This window comes from Lampetra planeri, chromosome 61 (assembly GCF_965212315.1).
Source record: "Lampetra planeri chromosome 61, kcLamPlan1.2.h2, whole genome shotgun sequence".
Taxonomy (NCBI): domain Eukaryota; kingdom Metazoa; phylum Chordata; class Hyperoartia; order Petromyzontiformes; family Petromyzontidae; genus Lampetra; species Lampetra planeri.
This window is the reverse complement of record NC_136167.1, coordinates 3,785,333-3,810,536: the sequence shown is the minus strand read 5'-3', so window position 1 is coordinate 3,810,536 and position 25,204 is coordinate 3,785,333. Positions and strand designations below refer to the sequence as shown.

General features: G+C 48.8%; 1 protein-coding gene across 2 annotated transcripts in view; it reads right to left on the bottom strand.

Annotated features, from left to right (window-relative positions):
- LOC144736581 (phosphatidylserine lipase ABHD16A-like) overlaps positions 1–20,954 on the bottom strand; it is a 55,505-nt gene extending 34,551 nt beyond the window's left edge. The window contains exons 1-12 of one of the 2 annotated variants that reach the window (XM_078619146.1): positions 20,815–20,904; positions 18,782–18,857; positions 16,980–17,036; positions 15,776–15,842; positions 15,245–15,331; positions 9,530–9,615; positions 7,709–7,782; positions 5,389–5,493; positions 5,039–5,153; positions 3,284–3,385; positions 2,604–2,667; positions 329–378 (exon numbers count right to left, since the gene is read on the bottom strand). In XM_078619146.1, the coding sequence (XP_078475272.1) occupies positions 329–378; positions 2,604–2,667; positions 3,284–3,385; positions 5,039–5,153; positions 5,389–5,493; positions 7,709–7,782; positions 9,530–9,615; positions 15,245–15,331; positions 15,776–15,788 (696 nt within the window). In that variant the 5' untranslated portion in view covers positions 15,789–15,842; positions 16,980–17,036; positions 18,782–18,857; positions 20,815–20,904. Of the gene's footprint in view, positions 1–328; positions 379–2,603; positions 2,668–3,283; positions 3,386–5,038; positions 5,154–5,388; positions 5,494–7,708; positions 7,783–9,529; positions 9,616–15,244; positions 15,332–15,775; positions 15,843–16,979; positions 17,037–18,781; positions 18,858–20,814 lie in introns of both variants that reach the window. The other variant, XM_078619145.1, reaches the window with a different exon arrangement.
- Between the last annotated feature and the right edge of the window lie 4,250 nt (positions 20,955–25,204).

The window sequence follows — 25,204 nt, the reverse complement described above, 5'->3', positions numbered from 1 at the left end:
CCAAGTGACGATGTTTACACATCGCACCAGGTGCTCATTTCTGGCTGCATCGATCTAGGGGAAGCCCGGGCCCAGTTCAGATATTCGTCACTGATGTTGGCCTTGAGCGAGAATAAAACCTGGGTCGCCGGGTTCATAGCGCAGCGCGCTAATCACTACGCCAGCGCTCCCCACCATCTACATTAGCACACCCACCATCACCGCCACCACCACCGCCACCACCGCCGCCACCACCATCACTACTACGAGGATGCTGAGACGGGAAAAGGGGACAGAGGGGTGTGTGGAGTCAAGAGGGGTGGGAGTTCAGGGGGACTGCTCGGCTCACCGTGCTGCCTGCGAATCCGGGGTGGTTCCACCCCAGCACGGAGTATCCGGCTGCAAAACAAAGAGGGGATCCTCCACATGGGCTGACACCAACACCAACAGCAGCGGTTTTGTTGCTACAGGATGACTCGTCCCTGCCGTATGAATGAAAGTGGGGGCGCCACGGTGGCTCAGAGATGTTAACTCCCTCGCCTGGTATACAGGAGGTCGTGGGTTCGGGCCCGGCCCTATTTGGAGTCTGAGTGTTCTCTTGTCTCTCTCTCTCCCCGTGGGCGTGTGGATTTTACTCCAGGTAATCCGGTTTTTCCCTTCCACATTGAGAATTAACGTGCATTTAGAGTATTTGGCTGCTATACTTTTCCACGTGGTAAGCCGCTTCGTTGAGCTGTTATTACATGTGGCAAGTTCGCTTCTGAAAAAGAGCTATATAAATCAGTGGGCCTTGCCTGGTACAATATTAGTTTCATTTTAATTTCCACTACTGGCCTAGGGCCGTTTTGAACTGTTTCCGTTACGTTTCAGGATTAGAATCTTTACGGATCGGAATCAAGAATCTTTATTTTGACTGGAGGAGGCATCCGATGAGCTCTGGAGCTCTTTCCCACAGATGTCTAGTAGCGGTGTAAAACAGAGATAAACTATAAGCTACTTAAACTATTTTTTTTTCAGAAGCGACCTGGCCACACGTAATGATAGTGGCTTATCATCATCGTGTGGAAATTTATAGCAGTAGCCAAATACTCTCTAAACGCATTGACGTTGATTCTAAATGTGGAGGGGAAAAACGGAGGACCCGGAGAAAAATCCACGCAACCATGGGGAGAGAAAGACACCCAAACTCCAAATATACAGCAGCAGGCGTCAGGGTCGGGATCGAACCCATGACCTCCTGCATACCAGGCGAAGGCGTTAACAACTCACCACTGTGGCACCCCAAAAAAGGTAAGCACGTCATGAAATAAAAAGTAGAACAAAAGGTTTGTTATCCGGGCATCCATGGGGAATGGAGGGTTCCGGTTCATCAAATATCCCGGTGATCTGAGAGTCTTACACGGTAGTAGTTGTGTACCTGAAGTACACCACGTTGAATTAAATCTTTCGAGACTGCAGGAATTCATATTCCTTGCGTCTTTTGGTAAAGTCACGTCAATAGGTTCGAAGAAAACAACAAAAAAACGACTACTTTCTTTGAACCTATCTACGTGACTTTACAGAAAGACCCAAAGAATATTTACACCACGTTATGGAAAAAAAATCACCGTCCGTGATAACACGTGAGATGCGTACGTAAGCAAAATAAAAGCTGAAGGAATGTGGGTAGCATCAACAAGCATCCAGCAGCATCCCGCCTTGGGTGATGATGCTATGCCGAGGCAGCCGTACAACTGCTTATTAATACTCACGCACTCAATCGCGTTATATACAATTCGCATTCGTATGATAAAAACCGTATTCCTTAGTACATTCATCGAGTTGTATCAAATTCGCATTATGAAAACACGTGTTATAGGAGAACAAACTGTACGTACAACTTTTAAAGAAAAAAAGTCTACATTTTTAACTATGATATAAGAAATGAGAAACTATTTTACAGCAGGTACTGACCAGCCAGTTGTAGACAGAATTCTAAGTTGATTGTAGAAAACGCAGCAGGGCAGTTTAGAGTACAGTAGTACGATACTGTACGTATACACTGCCAGCTTCCTGAAGCTCCCGTTAACAACAACGACAACAACGACGGATCTAGGAGAAGCGCACGGCACAGCAAGATTCCGAGTGGCTGCGAATTTATTTTTCCGGTTACAGCGAAGGAAAAATGTGTCTTGCCGTCTCTATGGGGACCGATGCCGGTTAACAGAAACATTCCGGATGGTCAAAGTACCGGATAAAACCGGGGAGCTTTTTGCTGCGATTTGTTCAATTCTGGAGAGGGGCGCAGTGGAGTCACTCGTGGCCTTGCACAGCAAGCGGCGGACGTGCAGGTTCGAATCCTGACCCTGGGCGCCTTTCTAATGTTGAGTTTACACAGCATAGAGACAGCACTTTCCGCAACAGTGTGTTAAGGCTACATGGGGCATCTTTGTCTATGCGAGGCGGATAACGGAGCTTTTTGCTGGATACAAGTCCGACTTTTCGACACTCAATACAAGTTTAACCAGGCCACCCGTGTGTCGAAGCTGTGCGGGCGGTGTGCGTGCTGGCAGTGTGGAGTTATTGCCGTGGAATCTTGCTGTGTTGGCATGCTTCTGCGTTTGTTCGACTGCGTGTTACAACACCTTCCAGTGGCGTAGCCATGACTCCCAGCTCGTAGAATCCAGCGTTCCCTTCGCTGCAGACGACCTGAGCAGACACACACACCCGCAGAGACAAAGATTACCCGTGTAACCTTCAACTGACTGTTGGGGCACGTGCTGCGAGTAGTAACAGTGCCTATGAAGGGGGGAACTGTGACACACAAGGGGGTGGGTGGCCGGCACCACGCCCAGCCGCCTGTGAGTGAGAGGGAGGACAGCACTTATCAGCGAGTGTAGCTGCTGCCCTGTGAGTGAGAGATGGGGCAGCACTCACCAGCGTGTGAGCGTGGTTGCTGTCCTGTGAGTGAGTGAGAGGGGGCAGCACTCACCAGCGTGTGAGCATGGCTGCTGCCCTGTCAGTGAGTGAGAGGGGGCAGCACTCACCAGCGTGTGAGCGTGGCTGCTGCCCTGTGAGTGAGTGAAGGGGCAGCACTCACCAGCGAGTGAGTGTGGCTGCTGCCCTGTGAGTGAGTGAGAGAGAGGGGGGCAGCACTCACCAGCATGTGAGCGTGGCTGCTGCCCTGTGAGTGAGAGATAGGGGGCAGCACTCACCAGCGTGTGAGCGTGGCTGCTGCCCTGTGAGTGAGAGAGAGGGGGCAGCACTCACCAGCGTGTGAGCGTGGCTGCTGCCCTGTGAGTGAGTGAGAGGGGGCAGCCCTCACCAGCGTGCGAGCGTGATTGCTGCCCTGCCTGCGACGGTCAATGAACACCGTGTCGATGCGATTCCCGTCCTGGGCCAGGAGACACGCGCGCTGGCCCTGGTGCTGAACACACACACGCGGGGTCGTGGGGTCACAGGGCAGCGGTCAAGAGGGATTGCAATACAGCAAGCGCAAGTCTGTGCGTGTGTGTGAACATGTGCGTGAGTGTGTGGGGGAGGGGTCGTGCAGCGGTAAGCGCACAGCGCTACGAACCTGGTGATCAGAGTTCGATTCCCGCTCACATTCAACACCCGTGACGATTATCTGAACCGACCTGGGCTGTGGGTTGTGTTCTTCATGCTTTTGGAGTCCCCGACTCTATGCTCACAATCATTAAGGACCTTCATGGATGGTGGGCGGGCCTGGGTAAAGCTACATGGCCGGGAATTACAGCCATTCCTTGTTCACCTTACGGTGCGATAGGGATGTCCTCTGGCTCCCACATTATTTAACATCATCTTTGACCACGCAGTTTGAGAAGCCTTCCATGTCTGTACTGGTGGAATCTACATCTGGTATGGGGACAATGTGAGGCTGATCGGTGCCCGGGTACGGTCGAGGGATGGCTCTCTCTTGGTCAACCATGTAATATATGCTGATGATCTGGCGATTGCTGCTTACTAAGAGGAAGAACATGCCACTAAGCAATGTGGCCTTCCCATCAGCACCACCAAAACTAAGCACCTGCCTGGGTATTTTGTGCCATCAAACACTCCACCCCCTCAACTCGCCATTGGTGATGGGGCAGTTGTGGAGAGAGTGGAAAGTGTTCCATACCTGGGTAGTGTCCCCTTATGACCAGCTCCAGTTTGACGGGAGAGGTCTCACTCCGAATCAGTCAAGCGGCATTATATTGTCGTCAGCTGTGTGGGAATTACCTGGTCTGTCACTCCACAAGAAGCTTCGGGTCTTCTCGGCCACAGTCATGCCCAACCTTCTCTATGCTTGCGAAACGTGGACCCCACTAATGGAACATCTGTGCTGGATAGAAACATTCAGGATGGCTTGCCTACGATCCATCCTGGGTTTAATCAGGCTGGATTGTGTGAGGAGCTCACAAATCCTCAAAAGATCTGGACAAATTCCCATCGGTGAGCTCCTCTGGCAGGCAAGGCTGCGTTGGCTGGGTCATGTAACCTGCATGCCCAGCCAACATATACCTAAACAGCTTTGGTTCGGCCGGGTAGAGCGGGCTAAACGAGCTCGGCATGGGCTAAAGAAGAGATGGAGTGATATTCTTAGGTTTTTTCGGTAAAGTCACGTAGGTAAAAAAAAATTAAATTGGAGTGATGTGGTACAGGAGGACGTGGAGCTGAGTGGACTTGCCGATGACTGGTACCAGCAGTGTCAAGATTGGCCTTGGTAGAGGAGGCTTGTGAAGGACGCTACTGGGCAGTTGGAGGCAGATTCCCTCCAACAACAACGAAGGGCAGAGGAGCGATGCTCAACAACATGCGGAGCGCCGAGCGGCTAAAACACAGCAAGTTAGCATAGTAGGGGGGCACAGGTGGTGCAGTGGCGAGTCATCTCAGTCTGACAGTCAACCCATGGGCCTGGGTCTATCCCGTGACCTCCTGCCAGAGGGTGTTCAACACTTCACGTGACCGTAAAGTGCATATAGCCTGGCACAAGCGCCATGGTGATGTCACCGCCACTTAGTGGCGAATGGCGGTTGTTGTGCGTGTCTGTGTGCACACGTGTGCGTGTGAGAGTCACCTCCTCTATGAGCTTGGCTCGTCCCTGCAGCAGCTGGGGTGCCACCATCTTCTGCAGCAGCGACACGGAGCCCGGGAACACGAGGCGCCGGCCCAACGTGTGTGCCAGCATGTAGCTACACACGAGGACAAGGAGACACACATGCTACATGCGCAGCTACACACACACACACAGCTACACATACAGCTACAAACACACAGCCCGGGAACAGGAGGTGCCTGCCCACCGTGTGTGTATCTGTGTGTGTGTAGCTGTATACAACTACACACACAAACCTACACACAGCTACACACACAGCTACACACAAAGCGACATACACAGCTACACACACACACAGGCCTCACTGTCACCTGATCATCTGGCAGGGCAGCATGCGTATCCAGGCCAGGCCTCCGCGTGGACGCGGTGCATCGGCGGAGCTGAGGAGTGGAGCCCCGGGCCCACGCGTGGCACCCCTACACACACGCAACAAAGATCCCTCGCATTGCCTTAACAGACTGTAGGGGCAAGTGCTGTTAGCGAGCACCTATGAAGGCCGGCACGGCACACGAGGGGGTGGGTGGCCAGCACCACGCCTGGCCGCTTTTGTCTCCCCCAGTGGCGATATTTACAAATCGCATTGGGTACTCATTTGAGGCTGAGTCGACCTAGGGTAGGCCCAGGACTGTTTCAGATAATCGTCACTGGTGTTAGTGGCCGTGAGTGGGAATCGAATTCGGATCGCCAGGTTCAAAGCGCAGCGCGCTAACCGCTACACCACCACTCCCCACACCAATAACATCACCAACAACGTCACCACCGAAAACGTCACCACTAACAACGTTAACAACACCACCACCAACAACAAAAACAACATCACCACCATCAACACCACCATAAAAATCACCAACAACATCACTACCCAGTTTAACACGTAGGCTGTTATTATGAACATCACTACCACCAACATCTCCACCATCATCTACACCAACAACACCATCACCAAAAACAACAACACCGCCACAAACATTATCAACAACAACACCAAGGACAAAGATCCCCCAAATAGCCTTAACAGACTGTAGGGGCAAGTGCGGTTAGCGAGCACCTATAAAGGCCGGCACAGCACATGAGGGGGTGGGTGGCCAACACCACGCCCGGCCACCTTTGTCTCCCCAGTGGCGATGTTTACCCATCGCACCAGGTACTCATTTTAGGCTGAGTCGACCTAGGGGAGGCCCAGGACCGGTTCAGATAATGGTCACTGGTGTTGGCCGTGAGGGGGAATCGAACCCGGGTGGCCAGGGTTCGATTCCCCCAACATCAACATCGCCAACAACATCACCAACAACACTTAACACATCACCAACATCATATTAAAATACCGTACACTGCAGGAGTAACTGACAAACGAGACAGATTTTTGAAAAACAAAACATTCGAGTCAGATTTGGCACAGGACATGAAATACAAAAACGAATATCTGGTACTAAAGATGCATTACCGAAGCTATCAACAGAATGCACGTACCGGGTTAATTGCTCGTGGCAAATGCGATGTTTGGCAGACAGGACAAATGATCAGCATGAGACTAAAAGAACACCAAAGAAATATGAAATACTCCCAAATACAAATGTCAGCAGTGGCAGAACACACCGTGCCAAAAACGATACTCAATTTATTTTTACAATGTTGAAGTTCTGTGCAAAACGAGTTACTACTGCCCAAGACTAATTCGAGAATCTATCGAATTTGAGAGATATAAAATGTTTTAACCATTCGTATAGCTACAGGCTTATTGCTGCTTGGAAGTGAATTACTACTATAATAGCCCAGAAATGTGTGTCACGTGCGTGCTGTCCCTCCACATGCCGCACTGTATATAAATTTAGTTTTTTAAACATTTTTAGCAGAAAAATAGTTAATTATGCCATTTAATTCACAGTGTAATAGTAAACTAAATGTAAAAACATTGAATAACACTGAGAAAACCTTGAACAACAGAAAAAACTAACATTGCCGTGTCAAGGTTTATAATCGTTCAACAAGATGATTGTTTCGTCTGCTACATCAGTCGGTCGATTCTGAGAGAGAGACTATTCGTATGAGCAATTCATGTTAACATACTCAGCGCTTTCGCTCTCTAAATTACGGCTTGAATGAGGGGGGAGGGGTATGACTACACTCACAAAATTAAGTTCACAGCGAATGAGCGCACGTCTGACCGAGACTGATTACTAAGCGAGACTGACTGAGCAAGCGGCCACACGTGGGTCGCTGTTGTTTGTAAACACACAACAGGAAATTTGGCGCTTACAAAAAAAATGGCGCGGAAGGGGAAATCGGCCACGGCCGGGTTTGATCGCCACCCGAGTATGTGTTCGTGACCAGATAAAAAAAAAATATTTGGTCTGAACCCGATTTGGTCGTGGTCAGAAGCATTCGTGACCAGAGGTTCTACTGTATACCCTTGCGTATCTCAGTGTATCTGTGTGTGTATCCGTGTGTGTAGCTGTGTGTATCTGTGTCGCTATATGTGTATCCATGTGTATAGCCGTGTGTGGAGCTTTATGTAGCTCTGTGTGTATCTCTGTGTAGCTGTGTGTAGTTGTGTGTATGTAGCCGTGTGTGTGGCTCTGTGTGTAGCTTGTTGAAGGCTACACGGGGAATCTCTGTGTGCGTGCCACTCACTTTTCGCTGCCCTCATTCCAGGAGAAGTCGACGGGCCAAGCGGAGAACTCAAAATCGTAGCGCGCCAGCAGTTTCTGCAGCATCAGACACACACACGGCTTTCCATCACAACGCTGACAGTGATGTTTGTTGCAGGTCGCTGGATGTTTTGGGCCCTTTGGTCCAACACTCAACAACTGTTTTACAAAATACCATCAACATCATCCTAATGGTCACCATCATCACACACCATCGTCAACACCTCCTCTGCCCTCCGTTGTTGTTGCTGGAGGGCGACCGCCACGTAAGCCACTTCGTTGAGTTATCATTAGTGGCCAGGTCGCTTCCGAAAGAGCTATATAGCTCAGCGGGCCTTACCTGGAAAAATAAAAAAAATCTTTTAGTTTATAGTTGATAACTCTCAGAAAACCGGCATATTTGATGAACCGGCAACCCCCTCCAATCCCCGTGGATGCCGGATAACGGAGCTTCCGCCGTATCATGCGGTGATGCTGCCACTGCTACCGCTGCTGCATTGGCGCACAAACAACACAACTCCACGTGCTCGCCAAAAACCCACGGGCATGTGGCTGCAACACCAGCGTGTGGTTTTCAACAATGCGAATTTGCTAAAATGCAACTGTGTATTACGGGGAACACGCATTTTTTTTATGACGTGGATGCGAATTTAATATATATTTGCTGATCTCGATTTAAAGCTTTCGTGACTGCAGGGATTCATCTTCTTGGTTCTTTCGGTAACGTCACGTAGAAGGGAAGTAATAAAATAATAATAATAAAACATAATAAAATAATATAATAATATAATATTTTATTATGTTTTGTTTTTATTATTTTATTACTTCCCTTCTACGTGACTTTACCGAAAGAACCAAGAAGAGGTTTTGCTGATCTCGTCAAGGAGCATAAATCATTATGACGCAAACTCCGGTCATTCTCGCAGCAACAGTGGCTCCTGGCTAGCCGTCGAACAAAGACAGCATCGCGCGGCATTTTAAGATGCGCTTCTGCGGCCGTCTGGAACGCTCTTCCTCTCGATATTAGGAACCCACTGGGAGCTGTGCACTTTTGAATCATCATCTAAATTGATAAACTAATTTATTTACAACTGCTCTTTGTCTTTGGTTTGTTGTCCTTCCCCCACACCTCTGATTAGCACGGTTGGCTACGTACGGTGCAAAATAAGTTTAACATACATACATACATATAACGAGATTGAGCGAACTACGCCACATGAGTAGAAATAAGCGGTCGTAATATACGGCTACCTCAGCGTAGCATCATCACACAAAGCATTGGGATGCTGCTGGATGCTTCTAGATGGTACTCACGTGCCTCAGTCTTTGTTCGGCATCTCGCGCGTTATCGCGGACTGTGCTTTACACCCAATATTACCTATTATAATGCCATTTTTTCCATAAACTATAAATAAATATTTTACCAGGTTAAGGTCCATTGAGCTCTACAGCTCTTTTTTAGAAGCGACCTGGCCACAAATGATGGCTCAACGAAGCTGCTTACCATGTGGAAAAGTATAGCAGCCAAATACTCTAAATGCACGTTAATTCTAAATGTGGAAGGGAAAAACCGGAGGACCTGGAGTAAAATCCACGCGACCACGGGGAGAACACGCAAACTCAAAATAATAAGCAGGCGTCAGGATCAGGATCGAACCCGCTACCTCCTGTATACCAGGCGAGGTAGTTGACATCTCGCCAACGTGGCAACCACGACCGCCACGTTATAGAACACGGACTAAATACAACGGGTGACGATTCGGGCAACGGCCCTTCTTGATGAGCGAGCGAGAGCGCCCATCACCTTGTTGTCGAAGGCATTCCTCTGCTTGGTCTGCTCCAGCACGGTGATGAACTGCAGGTACTCCGGGTTCTGCCACCGACCAAGACCTGAACACACAGATGACAACTGCTGCTCACCACCAGGTGGCGCTGGGCGTCACCAGGCGCTTTGCGCCAGGCTAGGTGCACTTTGAGGCCATCACGTAAAGTGTGGAAGGCTCGCTGCTGGCAGGAGGTCACGGGACAGACCCAGGTGCCATGGGTTGACTGACTAAGATGACTGGCAGATGCACCAACCATGCCAACTTTTAGCTGCCCGGCGCACTGCCGGTTGTTGTGAGAGTCACTTCTCTGCCCTCCGTTGTCGCTGGTGGGCAATTGCCTTCCAACTCCCCCTCCTATCGTAGTTATTGAGCTGATCTCGCCCATGCTTTCCAATCACTCAAGACCAGGCTGTCTGCATCGCGACCCACTCGGGCCTGAAGGTCACCCAAGAGGATACCTCTATCCCGAGAGGCCACTTTAGCTGGCACGTGGGACAAGAGTTCATAGAAGGCATCCGGCTCATCGGCCTTACTTTAATCCCTCCAATGATGTCATCTTCAGTGGGGATATAAGCCGCCACCACTACCACCATCCCTCTCCTCCTGTTGATGGGGAGGAGAGCCCACAATAGCCTGGGACAAATAGCAGCTTCCAACACCCTCACCTTCACTCTCCCACACACCCCCTTCATTCTCTTGTTCAGAACAAGAGCCACTCCCTATTTTCCTAGTCCAGAGTGGAGGACTTTCCACCCGCAGCATGAATGAGAGTCAGAAATGGTCCACCGGACCCTCTTGCATTGCACAGAGCGCATATCAGACATTTATACACAGTGGTTTCCTTTCTGGAGGAACCTCGAGGGGAGAGGGGTAGGGTGTTCCGTCTGGCTCCACCAAAAACGCATCATAAATATGCCTGCACCCCTGGAGCCTCCAGCATCAGCTGAGTTGGGCATTTCCACCGTAGTATTTGGTAGAAAGTGCCAAGTCAGTGGGGTTACCAGTCCCTTAAGCACTAATCTCGCGACAAAGATTCCCCGTGTAATCTTAACAGACTGTAGGACAATAGTGATCGGGTATGGTGCTGGCCACCCACCACCCTCTTGTGCCATGCCGGCCTTCGTAGGTGCTGCTACTCGCTAACAACACTTGCTCCTACAATCTCGCTACACACAGTATTATAAACCCCCAGCTCATACTCAGCCTCACCTCGGCCTCACCACTCACACCATACAACAACCGCCATTCACCACTAAGTGCGGTGACATCACTATGGTGCTTGTGCCAGCCTATGTGCACGTTGAGGCACGTGAAGTGTCGAATGCCCGCTGGCATGAGGTTACGGAGCAGACCAAGTGTCACAGGTCGACTGACTGAGCTGACTGGCCGATGCACCACCTGTGCCCCCTACTGTGCCAAATTGCTGTGCTTTAGCTACCCGGCGCTCCGCTCGTTGTTGTGAGCGTCGCTCCTCTGCCCTCCATTGTTGTTGGAGGGTGACTGCCTCCAACTGCCCAGTAGTGTCCTTCACGAGCCTCCTCCACAGAGGCTGATCTTGGCACCGCTGACACCAGTCATCGGCAAGTCCATTCAGCTCCACATCCTCTTGTACCACATCACTCCATCTCTTCTCGAGCCCGTGACGTGCCCATTTAGCCCCCTCTATCCGGCCAAACAAAAGCTGTTTAGGCATGCGGTGGCTGGGCATGCGGGTTACATGACCCAGCCAACGCAGTCTTGCCTTCCGGAGGAGCTCACCGATGGGACTATGTCCAGATCTTTCAAGGATTTGTGAGCTCCTCACATAATCCAGCCTGGTTAATGCCAGGATAGATCGCAGGCAGGCCAGCCTAAATGTTTCAACCGGCAAATGTGTTCCATTAGGGGGGTCCACGTTTCGCAAGTGTAGAGAAGGGAGGGCATGACTGTGGCCGAGAAGACCTAAAGCTTCGTGTGAAGCGACAAACCAGGTAGCTCCCACACAGTGTTACGCAACCGATGGAAATATGCCACTCAACTAATTCGGAGACCTCTGCTGTCAAACCGGAGCCGATCATGAGCACACTGCCCAGGTATGGGGAAACTCTCCACTCTCTCCACAACTGCCAAATCACCAATTGGGAGTTGTGGGGGTGGAGTGTCTGATGGTACAAAATACCCAGGCAGGTGCTTAGTTTTGGTGGGGCTGATGATTAGTGGCACGTGCCAGGTTTAGAAGCAGCACCTCCAACTCCTCCTCTGAGTGAGCAGCAATGACCAGATTATCAGCATACAAGTCATAGTTGAGCAATAGGAAGCTATCCCTTGACCGCACCGATCAACCTCCCATTGTATCTGTACCAAATGGAAATTGCTCCGTTACAGCCATCGAAGGCTGCACGACCTACGTGGTTGAAATAGATATTAAATAATGTGGGCACCAAAGGACATCCTTGTCGCACCCCAAGGTGTACAGGGAATGGCTCCGACTCCCAGCCACGTAGTTTTACCTGGGCCCGCTCACCATCATGAAGGTCCTTAATGATTGTGAACAAAGAATCAGAGACTCCGAAAGCACGAAGAACACCTCTGCTGTAGCAGATGGACAGAAAATATGGCATCCGTGCAGGACCGCCCTTTCCTGAAACCACATTGGGGCTCCGCAAACCTCTCCTCAGCGTGTCTGCCAAGGCAATGATGCATAATCCTTGCCAGGACCTTTCCCGACACACTGAGGAACAAGATGCTCCTGTAGTTGTTCAAGTCTGTGCAGTCCCCCTTCTTAAAGAGGGAGACAACCAGGGAATCCTTACAGTCCTTTGGAACCCATCCAGTGGTCCAGACTGTTATTATGATGTGATGTAGGGCAGTATGTGCAAAAACACTACCCTCCCTCAGCATTTCACTTGGGAAATCATCTCTGCCCGGTGCCTTTCCTGGTCGCTAGACTATGGATCGCCTTCACTGTTCTTTCCCCTAACGATGGCAATAGGTGTGGCACTGCAAGTTACTTTTTTGATGTAATTAAAGAGCGATTTGTGATCGCGGGCCTCTGAGGCAGATTCCATCTCCTCAGCAACCCTCGACCACCACCCAATTCTTGCAGTGCCTCACGGCTCTCCGAACCTCCGAGCGAAGGCTGCGGTAAGCCTCCTCATTCTCTGATATGGGATGCTGTAGACGATGAGAGTGGGCCGTCACTTTTTCTCAGCCAGCCTGAACACCTCTGTCAGCCAGGGTCTCTGGGGAGGTCTGGACCATGTACCCAAGGCAACCATTGCAGCTGCATGAGCCACAGTCCTAAACCTCGCCCACTTCCCCTCAACATGAGGATTGGGGGGCGATGCCAAACACTATGGGTTTGAATGGAGTCCTGGGTGTACACCCACTACCGGAGTGGAAGAATGGCAGGCGCATCTTACAGATGACAAGTCGATGGTCAGTGGACAGATCAGCTCCACGGTAGGGCCTAGTGTTAAGGACATGGGCCCGCATCCGCTGTTCCGTCACTATATAGTCCAGCAGATGTTATTGCTTGGACCCGACATGCATCCATGATGTTGTATGGATGCACCGATGCCGGAACAGCGCGTTGGAAATTACAAGCCCATGGGCTGCACAAAAATCTAGCAGCCTCCTACCATTGTTATTGAGCTGATCTGGTCCATGCCTTCCAATCACTCCAGACCAGGTGCCAGCATCATTACCAACTTGGCATTAAAGTCACCCAACAGGATGATAGGAGACACTTTAGCTAGCACCTGGGACAGGAGGCCGTAGAAGGAATCTGACTCATCAGCCTTGTCTACATCCCTCCACTTATGATAATCTTCTGTGGGTGCATAAGCAGCCACCACCACTAACACCATTTCTCACCTTCCATTGATGTGGAGGTGAGTCCACAACAACCTGGGCACTCACACCTTCTAAGATGACTATCCCGAGGGGCCACTTTAGCTAGCACCTGCAGCAGGTCATATAAGGCAACTGACTCATCGGCCTTGCCTGCATCCCTCCACGGATGTTCGTCTTCAGTGGGGGCATAAGTATCCACGACCACCACTCCTTGCCTCTGGTTGATGGGAAGGCGAGCCCAAAGTAGCCTGGGGCTTACAACTTCCCACACCTCACCGCCACGCTCCCATACCACCTACTTTCTTTTGTTCAGAAGAGCCACTCCCTGTTGTTTGGCAGTCTCCTGCCCCGAGTAGAGGACTGTCCACCCCTCATGGTGGCAGGAGCCAGAGCCGGTCCACCGTACCTCCTGAATACCAGAGATCCAGGCAGTAATAATCCAGCTCTCAACAGAGGAGTGGCAGCTTCTCCTCCGCAGTGAGCATTTGAACATTCCACATGGCCACCCGAAGTGGCTTTTTGCTGTTTCTAGAGGAACCCCAAGGGTAAGGATTCAATCTCCTGGCTACGCCAAATGGGGTTTGGCCAGGAGACCTGATAGACGCCTGTCCCCCCGGGGCCTCAGCCACAAGCTTGGTTTGATATATATTTATTCCATCGTTTATATTTTTCCGTCGTTTAGTGGTGCACAGACACACACAGAAGTACACACGCACACTCGCACGTGTGCATAAACAAAAAGACAAAGATCCCCCGTATAGCCTTACAAGACTGTTAGGGTAAATGCTGTGAGAAAGTAGCACCTATAAAGACCACACACACATAGACAGACGTACTCAGACAGTAGCATTTCCTGTTGTAATCAGGTTGTGTAGTTGTTTTGCTGTGCAGTCAGAGTGTTGTGAACTTGTTGTCAATGCTCACTGTTGTGTGGCAGTAGCTGTGGTCATTGTTGTAGTTGTTGTTGTCATGATTGTTGTGTTTTCTACCAGACCACTTGGAAACGTTATCCAGCCAACGGCTGCTGCTGTGTTTTTGTGTAATGCTTATGTAGTCGTCTGTTATTGGTGATGTAGTTATATATTTGTGTATCTAGAACTATTTTTTTAAAAATTAACCACGGAAGGCCCACGGAGTTTCTAGCTCCTTTTCAGAAGCAACCTGGCTATCACAAATGATAGCTCAATGAAGTGGCTTATCATCACGTGGCAATGTATAGCAGCCAAATACTCTAAACGAGTGTTGTTCTATTGTGAAGGGGAAAAAATCGGAGGACCCGGAGAAAAATCCACCTAACCACGGAAAGAGAGCGAGAATACGCAGACCGTATAGGCCAAATGTACAGGTGTCAGGGTCGGGATGGAACCGACGACCTCCTGCATACCAGGCGAGGTAGTTAACATCTCACCAGTTGTTGCGTTGGTTGTGTAGTTATAACGGCGTGTGTAATGTTGTGTAGTTATGAAGTTGGGAGCAGTAGGTGCATCGGTCAGTGCGCTGCGTTACGAACCCGCCGACCCAAGTTTGATTCCCGCTCACAGCCAACACCAATGACGATTACCTGAACTGGTACTGAGCCTCCCCTAGGTGAACTCGGCCTCAAATTAGTATCTGGTGCTCGATGTGTAAACATCGCCACAAAGGGAGATAAAAGACGGCCGGGTGTGGTGCTGGCCACCCACCCATACGAGGGAATGTTTGTCTTTGTTTTTGTAGCGATGCAGTGGTTGTGTCGTTGTGTTGTGGTGGTTACTGTACAGTGTGGTTGTGTAGCTATGCTGTAGTGTGGCTGTGTAGTGATACAGCTGTGTGTGGTTGTTGGGTTTGTTGTGGTTGTTGTGGTTTTAAGCTCTGCACACCACGTAGGCAGGTCACCCCCAGCAGCAGCAGAATGACGGAGCCCAGGATCTGGGTGAAGGAGGCCGTGCGGTCCCAGTGTAAGAGACCTGGGACACATGGGGAACCACGTGGACACACATGGGGTTGTGGTTGTGGTGAATTTCGTGGTGGTTGTGATGGTGGATGTCGTGTTGGTTGTGGTGGTGGTTGTGGTGGATGTCGTAGTGGTTGTGGTGTGATTGTGGTGGATGTTGTGGTTATTGTGGCGGTAGCCGTGGTGGTGGAGGTGTGACTGTGTTGGATGTTGTGGTTGTTGTGGCGGTGTTACTGGTGGTGGAGGTCATGGTGATTGTGGTTGTGTGGTGGTTGTGGTGGATGTCGTGGTGGTTGTGGTGGATTTCATGGTGGTTTTGGTGGTGGTTGTGGTGGATGTCATGGTGGTGGTGGTGGTGTTGGTGGATGTGGTGGTGTTGGTGGATGTCGTGGTGGTGTTGGTGGATGTCATCGTGGCTGTGTGTTGGTTGTGGTGGTGGTGGTGGTTGTGGTGGTACCTCTGCGGTACATGAAGCCCACGAGGAGGGGAGAGGAGTAAAATGTAAAACTCCATGCCCAGGAGGCCTAGAAACAAAACATCACCGTTACGACACCACAACCACTTCACCTACAACCTCTAAAACCACAACAATCAATCACCACAACCATAATGGCAAACACTATAACCACAACTTCCACAACCACTACAACCACAACTACAACCACTCACACTACAATCACACAATCGCCATCATATCCATGTAACAACCACGCAAAGTGGTGAGCATGGGAAGTGCGGTGGAGAGCACGGTGAGGGTCAGTGGTGAGTGTTGTAGAAACTTGTGAGTGTGGTAAGTGTGAGTGTGGTGAATGTGGTGGTGGCAAGTATGGTGAGTGAGCGAGTGTGGCGAGTGAGTGAGGTGCACCGATTTGCAGTGCTGTGGTGATAGTAAGGTGATCGTGGTTTGGCAAGTGTGAGTGTGATGGCAAATGTGCTGAGTGTGCTAAGTGTGGTCACTATGATTTGTAATGGTGTGGTGATGGTAACGTTATCGTGTTGAGTGTGGTGAGTATTGTTTTTGGTGAATGTGGTGGTGAGTGTTGCGAGTGAGTGTAGTGAGTGTGGTGAGTGTGGTGAGTGAGTGTGGTGCACTCTGATTTTCTGTGGTGTGATGGTGGTAAGGTGATCGTGATGAGTGCGGTGAGTGTGTGTGGTGAGTCTAAGTGTCGTGCACTATGAATTGCAGTGAGGTGGTGCTGGGTAAGGTGATTGTGGGGTTGTAGTATTTGTTGAGTGGTATACAAGATGAGTGTGTGATTGGCATGGACTTGTATTGTGGTGAGTGTTGGGAGTTTGGTAATGGTGGTGGTGAGGGTTAGTGTGGTGGCGAGTGTGATGTAATGTTCCTAGTTATTTGCGGTGGTGAGTGTGGTTGTGAGTGTGGTGGTGAGTGTAGTAGCGAGTGTGGTATCGAGTGTGGTGGTGAGTGCGGCGGTGAGTGCGGCGGTGAGTGCGGCGGTGAGTGCGGCGGTGAGTGTGGCGGTGAGTGTGGTAATGAGTGTGGTAATGAGTGTGGTAATGAGTGTGGTGGTGAGTGTGGCGATGTGTGTCGTCTGACACATCGCTCTAGCACGCTCGGCTGGTAGTCATGCCGACTGTGGTGAGTGAGGTGTGGTGAGGGCTGCTGGTGAGGGCAGTGTGGTGAATGATGCGCATCTCACCCACTGCAGCAGTGCGTCTGACCGTCGCTCCAGCGCGCTGGGCTGGTAGTCATGGCCCTGTAATACAAGACAAAGATCCCCCGTGTAGTCTTAGCAGACTGCTGGGGAAAGGGCTGTTAGCGTATAGCAGCTCGGCACAGTGGCACACGAGGGTGTAGGTGGGTGGCCAGGTACTCATTTGAGGCTGAGTCGACCTAAGCGAGGCCCAAGACCGATTCAGACAATCGTCGCTTGTGAAGGCCATGAGCGGGGAATCGAGCTATCATTTGTGGCCAGGTCGCTTCTGAAAAATAAATGAATACCTCAGTGGGCTTTGCTTGGTAGGGTGGGGATGGTTTAGTTAAATTTGTATGTGTTTGGGTGATTTGTTTACCTTTCTTGTACTTTGTACTATCATGTTTTTGTATTGTTTGTTGCTGTAACGTTCTTACACACCCCGACTGGACATCTGTGAAAATTAGATTTATAGCTCAAGGGCCGCCCATAAATGACGTCACGCACCTAGGGGGGGTCAGACATTTGTGACGATGTGTGACAAGGGGGGGGATTTTGAGAAATGTGACGTCACATCAAAATGCGCAACTTTAAATAGACAACACGTTCTACTTAATTAAATAGACTTTTAAATAAATGTTTTCTCCTACAACATCAGAGTGCAGCGCCACATTAAATACGCACTACAATGACAATAGTTGAAAGCGATTTGAAGCATGTTTTATATTTTTTTTTGGGGGGGGGCAGAGCTTTATGACGTCATATTTGAGGGGGGGTCTGACTTTTTGTGACGCCGTGTGACGATGGGGGCGGGGTCAAAAATCATCCTAAATCACGTGACGTTATTTATGGATGGCTCATCGGATTACTCCAGTATAAATACATATTCTGATTCCCACAAATAGCAATCACTTCTCTCTCTCTCTCTAAATGCCAGTGATACTAAGCGATTCATATTGCCAGAACATACATTTTAAATAAAATGCAGCTATTATGGTGGTTTTTATAGGTTGCCGGCTCATGAAGCCGGTTGTTGTAATTACCGGAGAAACGTTAAAGTACTCTCCAACACAAAAACCGGTGAGTGCTGAACTAGGTAACTAAGTGTCAGGTTTTTTTTACGTGACAAAGTTTAAGAATTGGCTGTGTCGAGTAGTGGCAGGTTTAAGGACACATTTATATATTTACGCGATCTACCCCAATTAACTCTATTATGGAAATTGGTCGCGAAGGTCTACATGTTAAACTGACCATCCTAGACTCTCACCCAGATCCGTAGGAGTGCTTCTGCTGCTGCTCTCACCATCCTAAAGATGAGGCTGGTTGTAATTACCAGGCGAAACGTGGCGGGTACTCGAATGGTAAATGTTGATGTGTATTACTCTCCAACACACAACCGGTGAGTGCTGAACCAAGTCATAAAAAAATTGGCACGTTTTGTTTTACGTGACACAAACATTACTGATTGGCCATGTCGAGCGGTGATGGTGGCAAGTGTAACGACATATTTATACGTTGACACTAACCCACCACAAAACCACCTCTATTATGGATATTCGTCGTGAAAGCCTACTCCAGTAGATTATTGATTATCCGGTGGCTTTGGGGGCGCCGGATTTCATAAACGCCGGATAATCACTAGCCATGATTTAAAATAGCTTATTTTTGCACATAGCATAACATTTTGTTTGTAGGTGTTGTATATAGGTGTTTTGTGATTTAAATGTGTTTACTATATGAAATTGGCATAAATAAAAAGAGACATATCCTACTGTTAAACGTTAAAGTATTTACTGTACCGTACTTACACACACTCAAATCTCGATGACTGCATCACGGGGTTGATGTACGGTAGCTCTTGTCTCACCACGACCACGTGTTTAACTATCGCCGGAATGATACGAACACCGAATCACACAACGCACTTGTCACCGGATCGGTGTATATTTTCTGTTTTTATTTCTGAAGTTATTAGTCGCGGTAAAAAAAATGTTATGCAGTATTTTCAGTAAGTTGTTTGTATGCAGTGTATAATGTACCGTATATATTTGATTGACACTGATATCAAGCGTAGCTAACTTCATTTTGTCACGCAAAAGGTGCTGATCGCCGGATGTTGGAGGCAGCCGGAAAATCGATGATCAACTGGATTGATTTTGTTTTACACCAAAATTGTAAAAAAATAAAAAATGTCTCGTTATTTTGGTTTGCCGACACCACCCTGTTCCAGACTTGTGCTGTGTTCTCCACAAAATGGTACTGTATTTTATCGACCCTCCCGGAATTGTTGATGGGGTTGGGTAACCCCACCAAGCAGGATTTCAGCACAGGCAAGTCGCTGGAGTTGCTGTTCCCATTTCAGCTCCCTGCCCCTGGAGGGTTGAGTCATACTATTTTATTTATTACTACTACACGCTCTCTATTAACTCACTCTGTCGTTGTATCCTCAAATCTTGTAACTCAACATTAACCCACTTCCCAATGTGGTATCGACTACAAACTTGGTATACTTATGTCATACTGATGACAATACTATATTCTATAATAAAAAATAAAAACATACATTTTAAAACGATCTTTTTTACATGTTATGTTTCGCCTTGGGTCTAATTGTCCACGCTCAACTAACGTTGGCTGTAAATCACCACGGTCTCTTACGTTATGGCAAGCTTCAGGGCCACTTCCTGGAGTCGTGGAGTTCTTCCATTACTAGTACGGTACATTTCATACTGGTAGGAACCTCCTGGTTACACCAGCCCACAGGGGATTATTGTGTCCGTCCGTCCGTCGTGCAGGGAGGGGCTGAATGGGGAGGGGCTGGGTGGGAAGGGGCTGGGTGGAAGGGGGGGCTGGGTGGGGCTGGGTGGGGAGGGGCTGGGTGGAAGGGGGGGGGGCTGGGTGGGGAGGGGCTAGGTGGGGAGGGTGGGGAGGGGCTGAGTGGGGAGGGGCTGGGTGGGAGGGGTGGGGCTGGGTGGGGAGGGGCTGGTCACCCCGTGGTGCCCTTATAAAACTCAACGTTTAACCTACTCACGCCGGCTTGTGCCCGCCCTGACAGTCGGGCGGAATACACCACGCCGCCGTTGACCCTGGCCATTGACCGAGCAACCCAACGTTCCTACCAGCTCCCTCCGCAGGAATGTCTTTAAAGCGTGTTTTAAAAAAAGTTTTTTTTTAATATTACTTATTCATGTTTTACCAGGTATAAGCCCCATTTAGCTATAAAGCTCTATTTCAGAGCGACTAGCTATCATAAATTATAACTCAACGAAGAGGCTCGTCATCGTGGGAAATGTATAACAGCAGCCAAATGCTCTAAATGCGTGACGATTCTAAATGTGCAGGAGCCGGAGAAAATCCACGCGATCAAGGGTAAGAGAAGACTGCAAACTCCAAATATACAGCAGCAGCAGGCGTCAGGGTCGGGATCAAACCCACGACCTCCTGTACACCAGACGAGGTAGTTAACATCTCCTAGCCACCGTGATGATGATGAGATACGCAAACTCCAAATATACAGCAGCAGGCGTCAGGGTCGGGATCGAACCCACGACCTCCTGTACACCTGGCGAGGTAGTAAACAGCTGAGGCTCTGGTTATGGTGGTGATTCTCCTGGGAGGCTGCGGGTTAAGAGTTGGGCGCTAGGCAGGGTCAGAGTTGGGATAGAGGGTTAAGGCGTCAGGGTCAGCGATGGGGAAGGTACGGGGGACCCCCAGTGAGGAGCGGCGTTGCCCGAGAGCGGTGACCACTCCGGTTCGAGTTCCGACGCGGGCGGATTACGCCGTGGTGTAAGCAAGGGGGTCCAATCTATCCCCTTCGGTGAGGGGTGGTGGTGGACCTCACCGATCCCTCGCCGCGGCAGTGGAGGCGATAGAGTCGCGGGCCCAGCACGCAGCGAAGAAGCAACGCAGCCGCCATTGAATCTTCCTGTCCACTGGCAGGATCGATTCCCGACCTAATCGCCACTACTCTACGACTCCTGCCGTATCGATTCCCCCTCTAAACCTATATCCGGAACCGTGGGAATCGAATGTGCTCGTTATTTTAAAGAATCGAACGTGCTCTTGACGTTGAGAAACGATTAACGATTGCGCAACGGTTGGAGCCGGGTTGATGGATTATTTATTTTTGGTATTTCCGGAAGCATCGGTGACCTGTGATTGTGCAGACTGCAGCAGGAAGAAGAAATCCGATTAGCTATGAAGCTCTTTCCCCCCCACAGATGTCCAGGAGGCACGCGGGGATGGTCAGAAAGTCCCAACAGCAAAGACAGAACAATGGGAGTGCAGAGCACTGTATAGGGGAAAGTTAAGCACATTGCAATATATAAATGCAAAATACATGGAATAATTAATATGTATTTATTCTGCAGAAATCCGATGAGCTATAAAGCTCTTTTTCACACAAGTTCAGGAGAGGCACAGGGTAAGAACATTACAACAACAAATACAAAAACATGACATTAATGCAAAAATCCAAGGTAACAAAATCACCCAAACACATCCAAATACAACCCTAAACCATCCCTACCCTACCAGGCAAAGCCCACCGAGGATGAACTTGTTTTTCAGAATCGACATGCCCACAAATGATCGCTCATCAAAGTAGCCCATTATTTAGACATTTATATGCAGAAAAAAATCGAAATAACTTCAATACATAACAAAAAAACATAGAATAGGTAATACGTATTTATACCGGAGGAATCCGATGAGATATAAAGCTATTTTTCACATTACGTCCAGTATATACATAAAAGTATATTAAGTACAAATTGCATAGATCCATCAGTTCCCAAGTTTGGTGGCAAGGCATCAACACAGCAGCAGTCTCTCAAATTGCATTCCACATTCGCCTTGTACGATCGACACGACTACGACACGGGTAAAATGATCACCGTTACAGATCAGATTTGCGAAAGAATGTGTTTGCTTTTCGATTTAAAGCTTTCGTGACTGCAGGGATTCATCCTCTTGGTTCTTTCGGTAAAGTCACGTAGAAGGGAAGTAATAAAATAATAAAAATAAAACATAATAAAATAATTCTCACGACGTTTCGGCCACAACGCAAGCAGCCGTCCTCAGGTGAAACCAGGTCTGTCGAGGCGACAGCGTTAGACGCTGTCATAACGCGAGATACGCCAATGTTGGACACACGCACGAACGTGCGTGTAGGATGGACAACAACATGAAACAAATTCAAAGTGGTGTGGTTGTTGCAGTAGTTCGGAAAAAATTAACCCGTAAAAACAAAGTTTTTTACTATAAATCCTTCATATGCGTGGCATCGGTTTTATTTTATTATTCATTTCTGTTTTTCTTGAGTAAGAGTTTCATTTTTATCACATTGGTATTTTAAATTAAATATGACATTTTTTTCCCTAAAAAGTGGGAAATTTTCAAAAAAAAATTTCACGAAGATAAATTGTCACGCACAATGAGTATGTGTGCAAAATGTCAGCTCGATTGGATCACGGGAAGTGGGTTAAAAAACGACCGAAAGATTTGCACGGTCGTAAGCGCGCAAGCAAGCAAGTGAACTTAATAAAAATGAACCCGTAAAAACAAAGTTTTTCACTATAAATCCTTAATATGCGTGGCGGCTAGAGTCCTCTCGTCATCTGGCTTGAGATGGCTGCCACCTATGGGTCAGATGATTGCCTACCACCATTAAGCAATTGGTAATGAAATATAATTTATTTTTTCTTAGAAAGTGTAAAATTTAGGAAAAACATTTTCACGAAAATAAATTGTCACGCACAACGAGTCTGTGTGCAAAATGTCAGCTCGATTGGATCACGGGAAGTGGGTTAAAAAACGACCGAAAGATTTGCACGGTCGTAAGCGCGCAAGCAAGCAAGCAAGTGAACTTAATATAAAGGATTTAAATAAAGGATTTAAAAATGTAAGGAACTGGGAAAGAGAGGGAAGACCTAACAGAGACAAGATCATAAAAGGTTGGTTGCCAGAAATGTGTGGCGCGCTACTTGAGCATATTGGCACTACAAGACAGAGAAAGGAAAGTGGAAACAACGAATTATGAAATGTGCAGTGGACCATCTATCTGTAAAGCATTTTTAAAAATGTTACCAGGTAAGGCCCACTGAGCTCTGTAGCTTGTTTTCAGAAGCGACCACAGCCTATCACAAATGACAGCTCAACGAAGTGGCTTATCATGTGGACATTATTTTATAGCAGTGGCCAAAAACTCGAAACGGATGTCGATTCTAAATGTGGAGGCAAAACCTGGAGAAAAATCCACGCGTCCACAGGGAGTCCGTGCAAACTCCAAATAGACAGCAGGCGTCAGGGGTCGGGATTGAACCGACGTCCCTCCTGTATACCAGGCAATCACCACCTTGGCGCTTCAACTACGGACATATCTGCCCCATGGATCGTGATGATGATTGTAACTAATTGTATTAAGGGGCCGTCCATAAATGACGTCACGCACATAGGGGGGGGGTCAGACATTTGTGACGATGTGTGACGAGGGGGGGGGGGGGTTGAGAAATGTGACGTCACCTCAAAATGCGCAACTTTAAATAAATATCGACAACACGTTCTACTTAATTAAATATACTTTTTAATACATGTTTTCTCCTACAACATCAGAGTGCAGCGCCACATTAAATACGCACTACAATGACAATAGTTTAAAGCGATTTGAAGCGTGTTTTATTTTGGGGGGGGGGGGCAGAGCTTTGAGGGGGGGTCTGACTTTTGGGACGCCGTGTGAAGAAGGGGGTGGGGGCCAAAAATTGTCCAAAATCGCGTGACGTCATTTATGGACGGCCCCTAGCAGGACAAATCCTGGATGCGCTGGTGTCAGATCACTCGATATTAACAGAACACCTGCATGTGAGCAGTGCCTGCAGGCTGCCTGCGCCTACAGGTTAGGTGACGCTGCAGTGGCCCAATGATTTGCTATGATTACTTGCATCCATCATAACCTTTAGAACTGCGTTTTTCTCAGATTCTTTCTTCTATAGAACCGCTTGTCGTTATGTTCAGCTTGTTGTCCTACCCCCGCACCTACGATTAGCACCATTTCGAAAGAAGTTACATCCTGAAAACCGCAACCTCTGCACAAGCCCATGACAGCAGCAGATGCGGATACCTGATCCACAAATTGAAGGGAAAAAAAACATGATCCAGTCGTGGTGGCTCTACCTGTGGTCATCCAGAACAAGATACCCGTAGCGTAGTACAAAGTATAACCGACCACGCAATGATGTCCCCGATCCACAAATACTGAAGGAGACACCGCAGCGATGAACACACTCCGCTGCTAGTTCAAGTTTCAAGTTCATTTATTAGGTATAGCCAGAACCGGCCCTAGACCTTTGGGGGCCCTAAGCTAAATTTGGTTGGAGGCCCCTTTGATGTATGATTTTTTTCACCCACTAGCTCGCAGTGACTCTAGGGGGGCCCTCTGCTGGCCACGGGGCCCTTTGCAATTGCAAGGGTCGCTTAGTGGCTGGGCCGGCTCTGGGTATAGCCCTGTGAGCCATTCGGCTCTTGAATCGGGTTGACGTGGTGGCGAGGAGATGTTAACTTCCTCGACTGATATGCAGAAGGAGGAGGAGGGCCTGGGTTCGATCCCGACCCTGACGCCTGCTGTCTATTTGGAGTTTGCACGGTCTCCCAGTGGACGCGTGGATTTTTCTCCAGGTTTCGCCTCCACATTTAGAATCAACATCACGCGTTTAACGTATTTGGCTACTGCTATGGGACCGTCCATAAACAACGTCACACACCTAGGGGGGGAAGGGTCAGACATTTGTGACGATGTGTGACGATGGGGGGGGGTGTTTGAGAAATGTGATGTCACATCAAAATACGCAACTTTAAATAAATATAGACAACACGTTCTACTTAATTAAATAGACTTTTTAATAAATGTTTCTCCGACATCAGAGTGCAGCGCCACATTAATTACGCACTACAATGACAATAGTTGAAAGCGATTTGAAGCATGTTTTATTTTGGGGGGGGGGGGGGGCAGAGCTTTGTGACGTCATTTTTGAGGGGGGGGGTCTGACTTTTTGTGACGCCGTGTGACGAAGGGGGGGGGGGTAAAAATCGTCCAAAATCGCGTGACGTCATTTATGGACGGCTCCTATACATTTCCCCACGCTGATAAGCCACTTCGTTGGCCAGGTCGCTTCTAAAAAAAATCTACATTGCTCAGTGGACCTCACGATCCTACATCAGCGAGCCCATTCGACAAG